The sequence below is a fragment of the Pleuronectes platessa genome, chromosome 13 (genome assembly GCF_947347685.1).
Source record: "Pleuronectes platessa chromosome 13, fPlePla1.1, whole genome shotgun sequence".
Taxonomy (NCBI): Eukaryota; Metazoa; Chordata; class Actinopteri; order Pleuronectiformes; family Pleuronectidae; genus Pleuronectes; species Pleuronectes platessa.
Genome location: NC_070638.1, coordinates 11423084 through 11440310, shown reverse-complemented (window position 1 = coordinate 11440310; position 17227 = coordinate 11423084). Strand labels below are relative to the sequence as shown.

The 17227-nt window shown below is 41.0% G+C and overlaps 1 protein-coding gene across 1 annotated transcript in view; it reads right to left on the bottom strand.

Annotated features, from left to right (window-relative positions):
* Positions 1-17227, bottom strand: part of tnr (tenascin R (restrictin, janusin)) — a 68394-nt gene that overhangs the window by 11963 nt on the left and 39204 nt on the right. Inside the window, exons 20-23 of the mRNA XM_053437093.1 lie at positions 14474-14593; positions 12321-12464; positions 4654-4784; positions 361-493 (exon numbers count right to left, since the gene is read on the bottom strand). Of these exons, the coding sequence (XP_053293068.1) occupies positions 361-493; positions 4654-4784; positions 12321-12464; positions 14474-14593 (528 nt within the window). The remainder of the gene's footprint in view (positions 1-360; positions 494-4653; positions 4785-12320; positions 12465-14473; positions 14594-17227) is intronic.

Sequence of the window (17227 nt, the reverse complement as noted above, 5' to 3'; positions counted from 1 at the left end):
CTCAGACTCACATTCTGACTAGAATTGTGAGTCTGACAACGTCAGGCTAGTTCAATGTCACAAATACACCAGAAACTGAGGGGCACTCTCACCTTGCTGTTTTGACATATTAGCATGTTTACCTGGATGTTAAGTTTTTATCAATACCGGTCGGAGCAGAAGCCGATAAAAACCTGTTTCTACTGCAAAGTCATTTGACCAGGGAATGAATAAGGATTGTTTCCATCTCAGATATTATAGTGGCTGTTAGTAGGTTTTTTGACCAGTGGAAAAAGGGCTTTAGCGAAACCCAAACATTTAAATGGGGTTAGATTTCATATATATATATATATATATATATATCTCTAAACTGTACTTTACCTGTAGTGAAGGTAGTGGAGACGACTGCACTGGTGTCAAGTCCTCTGGCTGCCTGCAGCTTGACAGTGTACTCTGTGGTCTCACCGAGTCCCTCCAGTCGAATCCAAGTGTCCTCTGAATCCAGTATTAACTCCTAGTACACACACACACACAGACACACACAAAAACACACCCATATAAACACACACACACACACACAAAAACACACACACAGAGGTAAGTAAATTCATTCACATAACACATATCAAGGGAGGGAGCAGATGGTAGATGAGGAAATTGCCTCTTTACAGCTATAAATGAATGTGTGTAAAATACAAACCCTCAAGTGAAAAATAAATTGTATTAGAATCCCCATGAGGTGCTGAAAAATATGAATTGCGCTTGTGAGGTTTATAAAAACCCAGAGCAACAAAGAAATTAAAGCTATTTTTGTCAAGGAAACAACTTCCTTCTTGTTGCAGCACCACACAATTCTCAGGTGTAAGAAGCTATTAGGTCAGTTAAGCTACTGTATGAGCAACTGGTGCCAATCTGCCAACTGCAGAACAGGTCTGAGGCAGCCCGCCTCTGTTTTAATGTGAAAGCTGACTCAGCCAAGGAACATATAAAAAAAGGAGAAGCGAGGAGAATAAAAGACTGGAGGGGTGCGGACTGGGTGGAGTGGGGGGACAATTAGACAGAGAGAACAAGTTCAAAGACTCTAATGGGACATCCAAGCTTAGAAAATGCCAAGCAGGAAACAAACACTTCTATTTCTGGTGAGAAAGTCACGAAGGTACAGTCTCGTTCCTTCCATTGTTTTCACAAATCCTTCTTCACTGAGCCAGAACGTTTGACCACTTTTTGACACGTTTCTTAGATATCACACAAATCCACAAACAGGAAGCTCAAAACTCAAACAAATCTATTCTCGTGTTTGTGTGAGCTTTGTGGTGCATGTGTGGTACAGTTTGGCCTGGATACACATTAAATATGAACAAGTAAAAAATGAAATATTCAGCCAGTTTGGAAAAAAAAGGGGAGAAAAATCACACATTTTCAGGCAATGTGTCCGTGTGAATTATGCAGGGAAGCAGCTGGTAAACGGTGTCTCTCTGTCTCCGAGGAGCTGACATTTTCCCACTGGGGTTTTCAGGGTCGGATCAGATTTTTATTGCAAGTGAAACAGCCCTGTCTTATCAAGGATAATAACATACACCATCTTACACTCACTACCGATTGTGGTGGAGCGGTTGGATGTTGTCCGGGTGTGCATGTGTAAACAGGGAGATCTGTACACTCCGAGGATACATGTAATTACAAACTATTTAGCAAATGCTGATCAGGCAAGAAATGAATCGCGCAGCTACTTTGTGTGAATTATTTAAGTCCATTATCTGAGGGAGAGGGAGAAGCTGAACAGCTGTAAGGCTCAGCTTTATACTGCTAGATTACAGCCGAGGTAACACTGCTGTTTCTAAGCTGAGCGAAACGTCAAGTAGAGACGACCCGAGGAAAGACCTCACAAGGAGCTCCTTCAGTCTCGGGCTGCGATAGCGTCTTTTGCTCAGAGCATGATTGGGGACTCATTTGTTGTTTGTGCGATGTGAATTCAAAATGCGGCACTCGTTGAGGCAGCTCACTGTGGCGAACGCTGGTTTGCATCACATCTGAAAGAACATGATCATGCAGTGGGAAAAGAGGAACGCTCTGTAAGTCAAAGGCTTTCATGCGATAAGAAACGTTTTTTACTAGAAGATAAAAACAACCCTCAACCTATAGTCAACTGAAATCACTGGATTTATATGTACATTATAACATAATAAAAATATATTCGTATAGCACTTTTCTTAACAAGGTTACAAAGTGCTTTACAGAGAAGAAGAACCAAAACAGCAATAAAAACCACAATACAAACAACAGAAGGATCGAGAACATAAACACTAAGAGGTGAAATAAAGTTAAAATAGGAAAATATCCAGAGTGGGACGATAAAATCCAGCTATTCAGCATTCATAAATGCTTTGCGATTAAGTAAAGTTTAAGAAGAGATTTATATGATTTTGCCTCAATAGGTAAGTTGTTCCACCGTCTGGGGCTCGAACAGCAAAGGAACGGTCCCCTTCATTCATAAACCGGGAACAACCTGTAGAGCTGCATCCACTGATCTCAAAGTGACTTTGAAAAGTATTTAAGCTTTTTCATTTTGAAACGAAGAAATATGTTTGAAAAACCACAGAAATCCTCTTTCTTCCGCAGGTATGACTGAAAATTGACTTTAAGAAATACGTTTTTTAGACAAGTCGGCTTTGAAATGTTCAATGCAGCAGCAGAACATTGTTTTATTTCCGTCTAGACTTTATCACTTCCCCAGACAGGATTACATCGATATAATGGTGAGTGATGGGCAAATACCAGTAACCCTGTTGGAGCCTTTAGGTGGATGCTGGGCTGGTGGAGGGGCTGAATCCACAGAGAGTGATACTGAAGCAGATTTAATAAACAGCCAAATTGGGAGGGTGAGGTGAGGATTGTAGAGAGTGAGGAAAGTGAAAATTAAAGGAAAAAGTCTTATCTTACAATGACTGATTGACAGTTTGGTAAAAATACTTGGAACTTGAAAAATACATTTTTAACATAAAATCATTAAAATAATGTTTTTGGGGAGAAATTATGTAAAATATAACCTGGCTCAATGTTGTTGCAGATCAGTTATAAATAAAACATGATTCAAACTGAATCATTACAAGCAAACGGATGCAAGTTAATGCAAATTTTATCTGAGTCATTTGTAAATGCTTCAATATAAACGAATGAGGTTGATTCTTTATAATCTAAAAGGAATGCAGCACAAAACTATTACTAAAACGTCTCTTTGCATCTCAAATAAAATCGAATGAGGGATCGTGTGAAGAGTTACAGTTGCATTATTGTGCGTGAGTGACCCCCGATGGTCGACCATACCACACTCACAAGGTCAGAGAGAGAGAGAGAGAGGGAGAGAGAGAGAGAGAGAGAGAGAGAGAGAGAGAGAGAGAGAGAGAGAGAGAACGGAAGAATAATTTTATTTCTTAACTATTCATTTATAAGATCAGGTGTCTACAGTGACCATTGAAGGTGACAGTTCTGTGTGTCCGTGTGTGTGTGTTTGTGTGTGTGTGTGTTTGTGTGTGTGTGTTTGACGTCCTAACATTTTGTTCTGAAACATTGTTGCGAAGATGCCTCACACATCTTCAAAGTGCTGCTTTCTGGTTAACACTTGGTTTATTTGTGATGGTTAAAGCAGCTGTGAGGGGCGAGTGAGTGCAGTATGTCAGTGGGTGTCCTACCAACTACAGAAAGACCCGACGTGCAAGTTAATTGCTAATAAAAGAGTATTTTGCAAAGCATCGTGGGAAATGATTACAGTCAATTTGTTAACAGGCTTGAAGCGTTCCACACAGATCTGACTAAAGTGCTTTATTATCATTACTCAGCCACATAAAAGGTTTAATCAAAAATAAACAATGTCTCTACAGAGGCACATGAAAATAATATCTCTATTGGACTGGCAATTTGACTGTGTGTGTGTGTGTGTGTGTGTGTGTGTGTGTGTGTGTGCGTGTGCGTTTGTGTGTGTCTATCCCTGAATGCTTACAAACTCCACATCAAGGGATTACAAGACTGCAAGATATATATTTCATTAATCTTTAAGTGCTTGCTACAAGGTTAGGATTCTACATTAATTTGATTTCACTGAACATTGATAATGTCACCTATAATTAATTGATTAAATTTGGAGCATTTTTTGGACCTGCAGGTATGATCATCTGTTTTCAAGTGAATAGAGAAACAAAAGAAGAGAGTCCATCACTCAGGTTTGCAAAGGTATCATGGTTACTTTACAAGATCTCCAGAACCAGAAGATGCAGAAACTCATTTTAGAAAATTCAGTAGAAGTCTTCGCAGTCCCCTTATAAAACCACATTTAAATTAAATAGATCCAGATTTGATTTGGATCTTCACCAAACTGCACAAACGCGTATATAAGTCCCCTAAAAAATATCCATGATATCAATGAAATTGCTAAATCTTGGATCTTAAAGTAAAACAAATTCTGTACCCAGATCCCATCAACATTTTAAGGGTTCTTCCTAAGGTCATGACTCACCCCTCTACACAACTTCATGGATATTGGTTAAGTCGTTTTTTGCATAATCCTGCTTACAGACAAACACACAGAAGTAAACCTCCTTGACAGATGTAACAATGTGTGTAGGAGTATATGTTTTGTATGTGTGTGTATGTGTGAGTGACTGCGTGTGTGCCACATACTTTTCGGTTGCCGTCAGTTGACTTGTAGGTCAGCATGTAGTTGTCAATTTCTGCGATTGGCGGTTGCCAGGAGATGAGAGCGCTGCGGTGATTCACTTCACTGGCTGTCAGGTTCACCGGTGCATCCATGGCTGCAGGGAAGACAGAGAAAAGAAAAGTTTAGCTAACTGCAAAACAAGAAATGACTGTATGTGTAATGATAAATTGACTCGTGCTGGAGGAACACGTGGTTTTCTAAAGGGTTCATGGTTTTGTGGAGTTTGTCTTTACTCGCCACGGCTCAATCACGGCAGGTCACATTTACAGTTTCAGAGAGAATCAACCAGCATTTCCACAGGGCCCAGCTCATTCCACACAGACAGATTTAGAACGAGTGTATAGGATCAGGATAAGGAAAAGTAGGTGATAATGACTGTAATGGAAAATTCCACTGACCAGTGTCTAAGGTAGTGGAAATCCCCTGTCTAGGTGTCTCACTGCTGTGATACTGTCTACCTGAAAGGATGGAACCCTTATTTGGTGATGTTTTTCTTCTAACTGGTACCGGGGACGTATGGACACAGCAGATAAGACATAGATGATGATCTCATGTCTTTCATGTCTTTGATGTCCTCTTTTTTTTCATATCATCTCTTATGTAACGCCTCTGTGTATAAGTTCTGACTTTTTGTGAACTTGCAGCCAGTTGTTGTTGTTCCATTTTGAGCACCCGTGCTTGTTAACTCTGCAGAGCTTATTATTATAAAGACTCAAAAGCAACTCCGGTCTGAGAATTTCATTATTTCAAATCTCAGGATGAATTTTCGTCACATGACATATTCCAAATGTACAGGAAATGCAATCAACAATGTGGGTACAACCTTGACACTGATCCCAGATCCCCGGGGGCCTCAGCGAGAAGAGCAGTGAGACACTCTCATGTTCACTCACAGTGCAGCAGCAAATAAAGGCCTTGATCAACGAGCCCTCCCAAGTTTTACCACACATTACATCACACCAGCCAATTTTACTGTTGGTCCCGGTACGGTAAAAAAATAAAAAGATTGATTACAGTGCTTTTTATTTTAATATGATCCCAAGGACACTCACCACCTTATGTCATCATTTCCGAGCCGCTATCTGATCGTCCGTTGTGCTATAGCAGGGGCTCACCTCATTTAGAGCATGGTGGAAAAATAGATGAACTCTCATTTAAAAAAAATCAGTTTCCTGCAGTTACATCATGACTCTGGGTCACGTTGCCCAACAGGCGCTCGGTGTAAGGGAGGCGGGGGTGCTGGAATAAATGAAGTGTGCCTTGCATGCTCTGCAGTCCAACACCGAGGCTGTAAATATGAATTAAAGACATCCACTGCAGAGCTGTCTCTTCCTCCGATTCCCATTCTCTGACTTTTGATTCTCGCTCTTATTGTTTTCCGTGAATAAACAGCTTCAATTTTTTACTTGAGAGGCCAAAGGCTTAACTTTTAGCTCAAGTCCTGAAGATGAACCCACGCTGCAGAAACAACTCACCACATACAAAGACAATTTGCAAGTCTCACTCCCTGTGCTCTCTTCTCATTTAAATCCTCGTGTGTGCGCACATATTAAATGACAGCTCGGTAATTAACAGCGCAGACCGCTTTGACAGCCTCCTGAAAGATGCAGGGTGCCTGCTCTCGGAGACAGTGATGGACAGATTCACACTATGTGTCGGGGGGACTGGGAGAGGACAGAAAAAGGGCGGAACTAAGAGTGTTTAAGAGTACAAGTGCACTTTGAGATAAAGGCAGCACATTGCGGCTTGTGCCAAGTCTGTGCTGATGTGCCAATCTCCTCCTGTGTAACCTTCTCTTCTGCACTGACCTCCTCCGCTTCTCATTCCTGCTCTTCCTCGTCCATGCCCTTTGTCCTTTTCCCTCTATTCCGACATCAACCTGGGGTCTCCCTCCCCTTCACTCTCCTCCTTATCTCCTTGAATGATTGTGTTTCTCTCCGTCCACCCATCCTTTGTCCACCTCCTTCTTTCCTCCTTATCTGACGGGCTGCCACTCCAACTCAATGTGCCCGAGAGCGAATGGAGTTTATCTTCTGTTCTTGTCATCCCCTCGTCTTGATGAACACTGGCGCTGCATTGTTTGTGTGTGTGTGAAGGCGGTAAATGTGTGTGCAGGGTGTAGATGAGAGAACGGAGAGGCAGGGGGGGAGACTTCGGTCGTTACAAATGGATGGCCGCCCTCATTTTACCTGTCTTTATTCTATCCTCCTCTTCACTCGCCCATTAAATCGGTCACCTCGTCCTTTTCTCTCTCATACTCTCCCTCCAATTAAACCCTTTCATGGAGAGCACCTGAGCAGGTGAGCAGGTTTTGCTGGCGGCTCAGAACAGCGGGGTTGAGATGAATGGGATTGGCTACACCTAATGTCTCATTAACACAGAGTCAACAATGCAAGAGGAGAAAAAAAGAAAACCACACAGAGAAGCAGATGGGAAAGGGAACGTGGGCAGCGGCAATTTGTTGTGGGAAGAGAAGAGGGAGGAGGTTTTCCTTTTGGAGTGGATATCACATCTATAGGCGACGCCTTCGTTGTTCTGAATTGTTCAAGCAAACAGCTTGTTATTAACCATGAGATCTGGGGTCTGCACAATGATGCAGGACTTGTAGTTTTTGGGGCAACTTCAAATTCAAGGGGCCAGTGACACATGAGTGAATATGTCAGTGCAGGGGCGCACAGAAAAAACCACAGCATGGCTTTACATGAGGTCAAATTTGGTGAACTTTTACAGGCGATATTCATTGTGCATTCCATGACATGTGGCCATGCGCTAACTGTTTGAATCCTAGTTTGCTTCTTACTGGAATAAACCGCAATGGTACTGGCACCTCTATCCAGTCAGAGGATCAGATCCAAACCTGCTCAGCCATAAACCAATCAGATCCCATGGAAAATTAAGAGTCATCATTCCTACAGGATCATGACAGGGACAAAATAATATGGACAATAGACATTTTATCAGATCATATAGATCAGTTTGTGTTTCATGTGTCGACTCTGGTTTCTATAAAAGTAGAATTTATCAAACACACAAAAACCATAATATTTATTGAAGTTTGTTTTTCATTGAACAAGGATTCTTTGAAACCCCGACAGGATTCCTGGCAGTGTTGATGCTTTTACTCTCTTATTCCATCACTGCAGCTCAGAACAACATGAGGAGTCTGGATATAAAAACTGAACCCTCTGATGTCTTTTATTAGATGAATTATCCACACGCTGTTCCCCAGGATTAGAGACAAACCTTTCAGTCAGACTGACCTCATCAGACTTTGTCTACTTCTCCTCTCTCTGCTTTGGCAGTAAAAAAAAGTTTGACATCACTTAACTTTTGTTAAGCCACACATTAAAGTTGCCCTTGTGCAGAGTGAGGCTGCAGTTCACAAGTTGCGTAAGAGACACTAAGCAGCTAGCAGCACAGATTTAAATGTAATTCTGAGCCAAATGCTTCATATATACTTATATATATATACACACACACACACACGGAAATCATTGAGTATATGTAATCGGTTGTTTGATGCTTCTCTTCTTGTACAATTCTGAATATCACCTATAATCCGACGAATGACGAAACTCAGTGAAGGAGTATTTTATGTTTTTCACAATTAAATCTGAATATTTATTATTAGAATAGAGGCTGATGATTGACAGGCTTAAAAGCCGACAAAAGCTTAAAAGCTGTGTATTTAGTTTAGTAGTATAATATAATTTAATGAGCTCTATGAAATAATTCTGATAAGGTTCAAGCATTGATCATTTAACCGTAACACTTCAAAATTTCCCTCAGGATCAATAAAGTATCTATCTATCTAAAACAAAATTCATGGTATAGATTTAATGGGGACACCAGTTCTTTAAAGTACATTAATCTGTCAAAAGAGCCTCAATTGCCTGAAGAAAGTAGATTATCCATCTATAATTGCAGCTCTCCGAGCACTTGAACAAATATCAGCCAGAGCTCAATGAAGCCGCCCGCAGCAAGGATCTCTGCAGCTTCACCAACCTGCCAAGCACTACTCCGCGAGTGGGCTAAGACACATCTGAGGGGGAAAAGTCCCGGTGCTGCAGCCGACAGGCTTAGACAGACAGCCGTAGCAAAATCCCTTATTTTCCAGTCCTATAGCTTAAATATCAGCCTTTGGAAAGCCAAGCTGTCTTACCGTGTTGAACTCTTGAGCCATGGAGGCCAGACAACAAAACAACTCTTAGCTGTGGTTAAGAGGCTTGGGAATCAACGAAAGAACCCCCCGCATGTGTTCAGCATATAAGTATGGAGGACCCACCTTTCCCAAAAATTAGTGAGAACCGAAACCTGAAGAAACTTTACTGATTGTGCTTTTGTATTTGCACAGGTGCTGTGCAGCGCATGGACCATAAAGTAAACTGTACGCGCACTTAACAACTTCTTTCCAGATTTAAGGTCCATTAACAGGAACAGTGAATCTGAGTCATGCAATGGGTTGATGCAGGTAACCTGCAAAGCCTTTGGAACAGGGTTCTAATAAACATAATTTGTTTCCAAAGAAGCAAAATGCATAGTTTACAGCAGCAAAGTCTATGCAGTTTATAAACTCAACAAAATCTTACTGGAAACAAATGTAAAATGTCAAAATGAAACTATTCCTGACATGAAAACAGTGATTGAAGTTGAATGAAGAACACAGACATCAGTCACCGTCAGTCAACTCCTCCTCCCTCTGCTGCTCATTTGGATTCATCGCCTGCAGGTTAGGCAGCTCGAGAGAGGGCGGATTGTGCATCAGCCTGTAGCTACAGGTTTACAAACACTCTGACAAATGTGAAGATATGTGGCGAACCAAGCAAACAGTCTATACAGACAGACAACTTTAGTTTTTGCTCATTCCCAACGAGTCACCATTAACTTAACAAGCAAAATGTGCTTAAAAAAACATACAGCAATGGTCAATATGATTTGTTGAAGAGGTGGTGTGATAGAGTAGTGTGTGTTTGTCTATGTGTGTGTGTGTGTGTGTGTGTGTGTGTGTGTGCAGTCAGCTAATTCTGCTGCGGCTCATTTGTCTACTAATATGTTCCCAAGTCATAAAATCACTTTTAAATCCAATTTAAGAACCATCTGTATTACAGCTGTGCCCTTAATTATTAATAAAGACATATGTATAGTTATTTTACTATTTATTTGTATTTGATAATTTCCTTGCATTTACTTTATTCTGCAGTATTTTAGTATTACGGTCAAAGCTTGTTTTTAAATGTTCTCTATGAATATGCAGACTTGCCTATTGGCCTCTTTAGCACTGTGGATCAGGAGTCAGACACAGGAGCACAATGGAACTAACAGAGCAGGTGAGACAGAAGCAGACGGACACAGAGCAGCAAGACACGGAGGGAGGATGACCAGGGAAGAGCCTGGATAGTTGACTGAACCAATCAGTGTCCTCTCCCCAGCCCGTTCCCAATGGGACATTATCCACTTGAGCGGAACAGCCTGAGAAAACACACTGTGGGAGCGCAACAGTACCAGGCTTTAAGATTTCAATTAGGACGTTTAATTAACAACTCTGGAAGATCCCTCTGAAGTTGGCGCTGACTAAGGCGCCCCCTGGTGAGACATGTTATCATTAGTCTCAGAAGGGCAAAACGTTGGTGCGAGTTTCTTTGTGCACATTTGTTAATATAAGTCAATGTCGGAAAAAAAAAGGTTTCTCAAAAAACTGCTTTTAATAAATTACACTTAAGCCCGAGGGTGGCCCATGATTAAGTGAGGGGTTATTTTTCTTTGTTCCTTTTATTGAATTCAGTTCCTCACTGAAATTAGGTAAAGTTTAAGAGCAATATGTTTGAATTTAATTATAGCATAAGAATATTAATCTTTTAGGAAGGCCTTCTTTAGGACAAAATAAATTCATTATAGAAAAAAGAAATACGTTGAAGGCTTAGACACCAGAATTGACACAAATTCACCAACGCATTCAGCTCTGTTAATATGCGTGTGACACTTTTGATGTTTATTATAAAGAAAAATCCTGCATGTGTTTCCTCATGAATGGCGGAAGGACGTGTCTGGAGGATTTCCAAATGGGTCTTGTCTACATGCCTTCTCTGCATAATAACATGTCTTCCCAAACGGAAAGGCACGAATAAATTGAGTATATTCCACTCAGAGGACGAGAGCAACAAAGGCAAGCACCCAACTGTTTGCTTGATTTAATAAGACATGGTGTTCAAAACAAAACAAAATCCCTGTCCTCTTTACTCAGAGTCTAACCAGGGCAGAAAAGCATGTTTCTTGTTTTTCTTCCCTTCCTTTTGTTCTCCTGAGAAGCCGACGCACATCCTGCACCAGGCAGAGCATCTGTTTCCAAATTAGAGTCACCTTAAACTGCCAGGAATAGCTGTTTAGGTATGAGTTACTATATGCACGTACAGCATCGACATGGCTGCAGGTACACTTAATTCTCTCCGAGACCCATTTATGTTTTGAAGCCTCTGCAGCCTCTGCTCTCGTGCTGTTGTGAGTGTTTGTTTCTGCTTCACTCTGCTGCAGTGCAGGACAGGTAGCAGAGCTACTCCTCGGGGGATATGAACTCCTCTGCTGACTGAAAAGTTTTTTTTCTCTTCCCCTCGCAGGAGCTCTAGAAAACACAAAGTTTGCAGAGCTGCAACTTGGCTAAACTGGAACAATTCCTTCACCCTCAACTTTCCTCTCATTGCAGCTGCTGATAAAGGTGAATTTCAACTCAGGGAAACTTGTTTCCTTGACCACGACAAAGATCATGACCCTCAGTGACAAATATGATTCTTTGCAGCAAACATAAACATTTTAATATTAAAATAAATGTTTTTCACTGCTCATAAAGACGAGTTTAAAACCACAACCTTCACTCAGGAGCAAAAACTTGAAAGAAATAATAATGTGGCATTTATCATGACAGTTATCGAAATCAATTGATATGAAAAGCAACCTTTACAACAACTTGGGCCAAATGAATCCTCTCAATAAGGAAATATCCTGTAGTTACATTGCTCAACGACACACTAACAACCAATCACATCAGAGAAATAAAGCTCCTTTAAAGCAATCGTCCACCAGATCCTTGTGGAAACACCTGACCTGTTGTTGTGCAGCAGGAGTTACCAACCACGCAGTAACTTAGGTTCACTTAATTCGTGTTAATATATAAACACGACAAAAACCAAACCTGTTCCAAGGTGACGGTTATCTCAGGTTCACAATCAGCCTTTTTCATATTTCTCATAACATCAAACAAGCGCATGAACACAAACACTTTACAACGGACCCAACTGTCATTGTCTGATCAGCAATAGCAAAGAAGAATCAGTGAGCGGGAAGATCTCCCCCTGTACTGCACTTTATTTATCCCCTAAGAGGAATGCAACCAGTGGATCTGACTCATTCTTACTACTTTAGAAACAGTGTGTAGCTGTTGCCCTTGGTCAAGGACAAAGACAGGACAACTCCTAATTAACGTGCATTTCATTTTGGTGTGAATGAAACAAGGCAAACAAGGTGAGAGCGTTTGAATCCCACACTGAACGGCTCCAGACAGGCCTGGAGCGGCGTCCTGCTGTGAGGCGCCCCGCTGAGTCGCCGTGTCCGTGAACAGCTGAAGAAAATGAGCACGTACGTGTCTGGAGGTTGGTGATGACCGTGCCGCTGGTGAGGGGTCCTTTGCTGGCGTAGAGGGCCACGGAGTAGGTGGTGCTGGGCTTAAGGTTGGTCAGCTGGTGCTCCTGCTTGTTGCCTTCCACGAGCAGAGTATCAGCCGTCACTGGATAACAGAATAAAACGCACACACAGGGTTTATTACCACATTTACACCATCCCACACACATTCTGTTTTCAGTTTCCACTAAAAAGATTACATTAAATCTCTTTGAAAAATGCTCCACAGCATGAACAATGGCTGATTTGAATCTCAAAGACAAAACTGTTGAGGTCCTTTTTTAAATTCAAAGGATTTCTCTAACGCTTTCAGTGAAAAAGCTTTTGTGGACTTCTCCTTAATGACTATAAATGCTCTTTTTTATAACTTCATATTCTAACTACCATTTGGAGGTATTGTCATTGCTGAGATGATCTGTCGGACCAATTTTAACAGGGTAAAAACTCAGATAAATCACCGTTCAAAAGCCAATCTGCATTTTCAGCCTTAAGAAACAAACATTTAACGTAACTGCTCTAATGTCAACTGTGTTTTTTTTTTAAATCTCTGATAATATGAGGAGGCTGAGAAACTGATGGGAGGAGAAGACGGAATCATATTTTTTTATTTTTCCTGCTAAGGATTTTAAAAGGTTGTTCTCGGTTGCCCATAAAAATGCAGGACAACACGAAGCAAAAAATGAGCCATATTGACCTTGGTTTAATACATTTGCGCTCAAGGGAATTTGTCCACAACTTGCAATGCAGTTCTGTAAACCCTGGCTGGGCTGGTTTCCTAATATGCGTCCAGCATATAGATACTGTCTCTGTAGCTGATCTGATCTGGCTGCGATCCAGTCAGCCCGGGTGTCATTTACACATTGATTCTGAAAGCTGAGCAATAGAGATTCTACAGATATCTCCAGGCTTGGCTTAGTTAGTGTGGGGGGGGGGGGGTCAGGTGCGAGAGAGGAGCTTCCCAGAACATTTTCTACCAGCTAATTAAGTCACACATCCAAATAGCAGGATTGTTTTGTCCCAGATTTGGCCCAAACTCTCATCCTGTCATGGCACTCAGGCGGTCCGCTCCTGTTAGCCAGAACTGGGCCACTAGTAAGCCAGAGCAACACCACATGCCAACCTGAGGAGGCCCAATTACATTAGCACTATTTCGACCATATTCACTATTTACCACATGGGCCACTTTAGGTTCATATCCAAATTACATCTTGCCTAGAGAATCTAGTTTGCCACAATTTCCATTTTACAGATGGTCCACTTCAGGCTCACATTTATTGTGTTCGGGCCACTTTCGTTTTGCTGTCTGGGCAATAAATAAAGGCAGAGATCGCTAAAATCTTGATTGGTGAGTTTAAAAAAAAGTAGTATCTTTATAATGACTGCCAACAGTGGCCGATTTCTTCAGTCAGTTTTTTACACTTTCGCATTTCACCTTGTCCAACTTGGAAGTAATCCACAGTTCACGGAGCAAATTATAAAATGGGCTCTGAGGGGCCGAGCAGCGCGGCTATCTTTTGTACCTGTCTGGGTATGGCTGTCAGACAGTGAGGACACGGGCTGCATCAGAATCGTATGCTGCATGTGAACTACCTGGGATATTCAGGCCGAGGCTTAGTGGTTCCACCGAGCGTAATGAAATGAAAACAAGACAAATAGGCCCATATTGCCTCAAAGGACCCATTGTGTTGATCTCACTTCTTGATGGGGAAACCTTGATGGTACCTGTCACATCTCACCACGCTGCACCTGAATGACCTACAACAAATATCGCTCATTACGCTCCGACCCTGCAGGCTGATGTTACTGCAGTCGGTGCTGTGATTTCCACTCAGTGAATGTAGTGTTTTGTCCCAAAAATAAGTTGTTATGTAAATTTTACAGCACCTTTCATAGCCATGTGCGTCATGCATCAGCGACATAAAACACTGGTATCAGTACAAAAACAATGTGAGTGTCCTGGAAGCCAGTGTGAGGAGAACACCTTAGTTTTTCGTTATTTGCACATTCAGAGGTCAGCTTCTGTCCTAATGAAAATATAACTCGTTATTGTATAAACAAATAAACAAATTATTATAAGTAGTTATTTTTTAATCTTGAGATGTTTTGAAAACTTACCTTGGTTGTGTGTGAGAGTCAGCACGTAGTTGTCAACACTGGACAGAGGAGGGTTCCAGCGCAGCAGGGCTCCTTGTGGTGTGATGTTGAGGGCTGTCAACTCAGCTGGCATGTCCATGGCTAGGATGACAGTCACACACAAATATATAAGCCCATGGTTTTCAAATGAGACTTGGTCAGTGTGTGGTCTATGGTTGGATAATGTACAGGTGGACCTGGTGAGACAAAGGCCGAGCAATGCACTCACAGGGGAATAATGGGAGTCTTCTATGGAAACGTAGCTGAGCCCAAATAGTTATCCGAGAAGTTACAACAGTTTTTTTGTTGTTAAAGTTGCTAAAGGTCTGAGAAGTCAGTAGATCTAACAACAAAGACAGTAACTTTAACTGTGAAAGTCACTGTTATGACATTACAGAAACTCCTCCCACCAAATTATTCTGAAAGAGCAAATGAGGAAACTCCAACGCTCAGCCAGTAATGGTGTGATAAATTAAGAAAACGAAATGTAACATGTACATATAGATACACTTCTTTTCTGCATCGTTCATTCTGTTGAATACAAGTTTTCATATTGTCACACATTATTAAAGATAAAGAATGTTAAGAATATGTATATGAAAGGCTCATATTGGCTGATACTGATATATCAATCAGGCTTACATCACTTCGTCAGCGACAGATATTCTTTCACATTTTCAGGACCGACCCAAATGTTGCAGTAGAGCCATAAAAAGACAAAATATACTTTTCAGTTACACACAGATTTCACTTTACACAGAGATCCACTCGCTGGAGTTGATACGTTTGCTTTATGTATCAAACTAGAGAAAACACTGACAACATTTCCAAATTTTTGTGAACCGAGCCGCGCTAAAAACATTCAATTTACAATGATTTAAAATTGGAAAAGCAGCAAATTGTCACGTTGAAAACGGTGTAACATGAGTAGAAGGTTAATTTCGTACATTTTAATAGCATCAATTTTATTTGCATAGCACCAAATCACAAAAAACATTATCTCAAGTCCCCGTCTTAAAGATTGCAATATATTTATATGTTAATTACACCGAAACATATTTAAATAGGTAACAATTGTTCTACCTACATCTGAGTTACAATTAAAAAAATGACTGTCTTGCCATTTGAATGCGTTTCCTGGGTTCTAACACATCAAAGTAAAATGATGCAGCAGGACTGGCAGAATAAACTCTCACATATTCTCCTGAGCCTGACGTTTCCCTGGCTCGTCCCTAATTTCACCCTCAGACTGCTGGACATGTCAAAATTGAGTTTGAATGTAATTATACCTTTAACCTCAGTGTTTCTTCACAGGCCTGTTATTTTGGCACAGATACAAAGTGGCGGGAGAACACACGGCACTGCCTGCACACGAGCATGTGCTCCAAAGCTCTGCCCGGATGAGCTAATTCATATCGCCCTGCCCTCGTCGGAATAAAAAAAAAAGGGGCTCATTAGCACATCGAAATGAGTTAGTCTTTCCTGTCACTGAAAAAGATGAACAAACCTAATTAAAATCATTACTTTAATTGCAGAAAAGGTTTAAGTGAATTTAATGGAGGCTTGCCAAGTCAATTAGATTGGCAATGAAGATAGAGTGGGGATGGCCAAAGAAAAAAAGAAAAAACAAACAGGTCATCCTCTATCATCAGAGCCTGTGATAATCCAATCATTACTCTCCATCTCCTGATTGCACTGGCGAAGCACCGGCTCCAGCCAACTACGTCACGCTCACACTCCGATCGGTATCTGGAAGTCAGGCTCCCGTGCTCATCGCCATGTTCGGGTCGGGAGCTGAAAAAAGGATGTGATGCAGTAACATGACGGTGTGGACCTCCGCACAAAAAGAGCAGCCTGTACATGTGCTACTCTGCCAACAACTACCACTGAATACAGAAAAGCGTGAGCATTGAGATGAAGATTGTGTGCAGTTTGCAGCCTCCTCCAGTAAAAACCTGCTGTTCCTACCAAACAGGAGCACAATACAGCAGTGATTACAGAGCAACTCATAAAAGGAAGTGTCAATTAGACATATACTCAGTGGAGTGAACAACCGAACAATCCCACACAGGATTATCTAGTTCTTATAAACGAAATGTAAACAGAAAAAAGAAGTAGCCTGATTACATAAATTATTTATCTGTTCTCAACATTATATAAAGTCCTATTTGTTATCATACAACAGCTGGAAATATACAATCCCTGAACATATTTTAAATCCACTAAATTTGGATCTTCACTAAAATCTACCCGCCCATTGATATACGTCTCTAAATAGGTATGATTTTCTCATCAGGATTCACAGGTATATTCTGAGAAATCAACGAAATTTTGAAAAACACTCACAATATTAAAGACAAAATCCTATTTCTGCCCTGTCATCTGGATCCACAAAATAATTATATGGGTTCCTTCCTTACACATCCTGCATTCTTAAGTTTCGAAGTAATCTGTAGTTTTTGCATAACTCTGTAATAACACAATTAAGTACTGTGTATACAAATACTGCTCCGATCCTTCGAACCCTGACCTAAAGGCTGTAAAACCTAAAGACAAGAGAACAATGACTACTTGAGTTCTGTAATGATATAATCATTGAGTATTGTTTAATACCTCAATATATCATACTATTACTGAAACCTAATCTTTCTACCTGCTGAGCTACTGTTAGCTACAGCAAACTGATTATATCAGTTATAGAACTGACTGGTGCACATTAAAATGTACTTTCTTTTA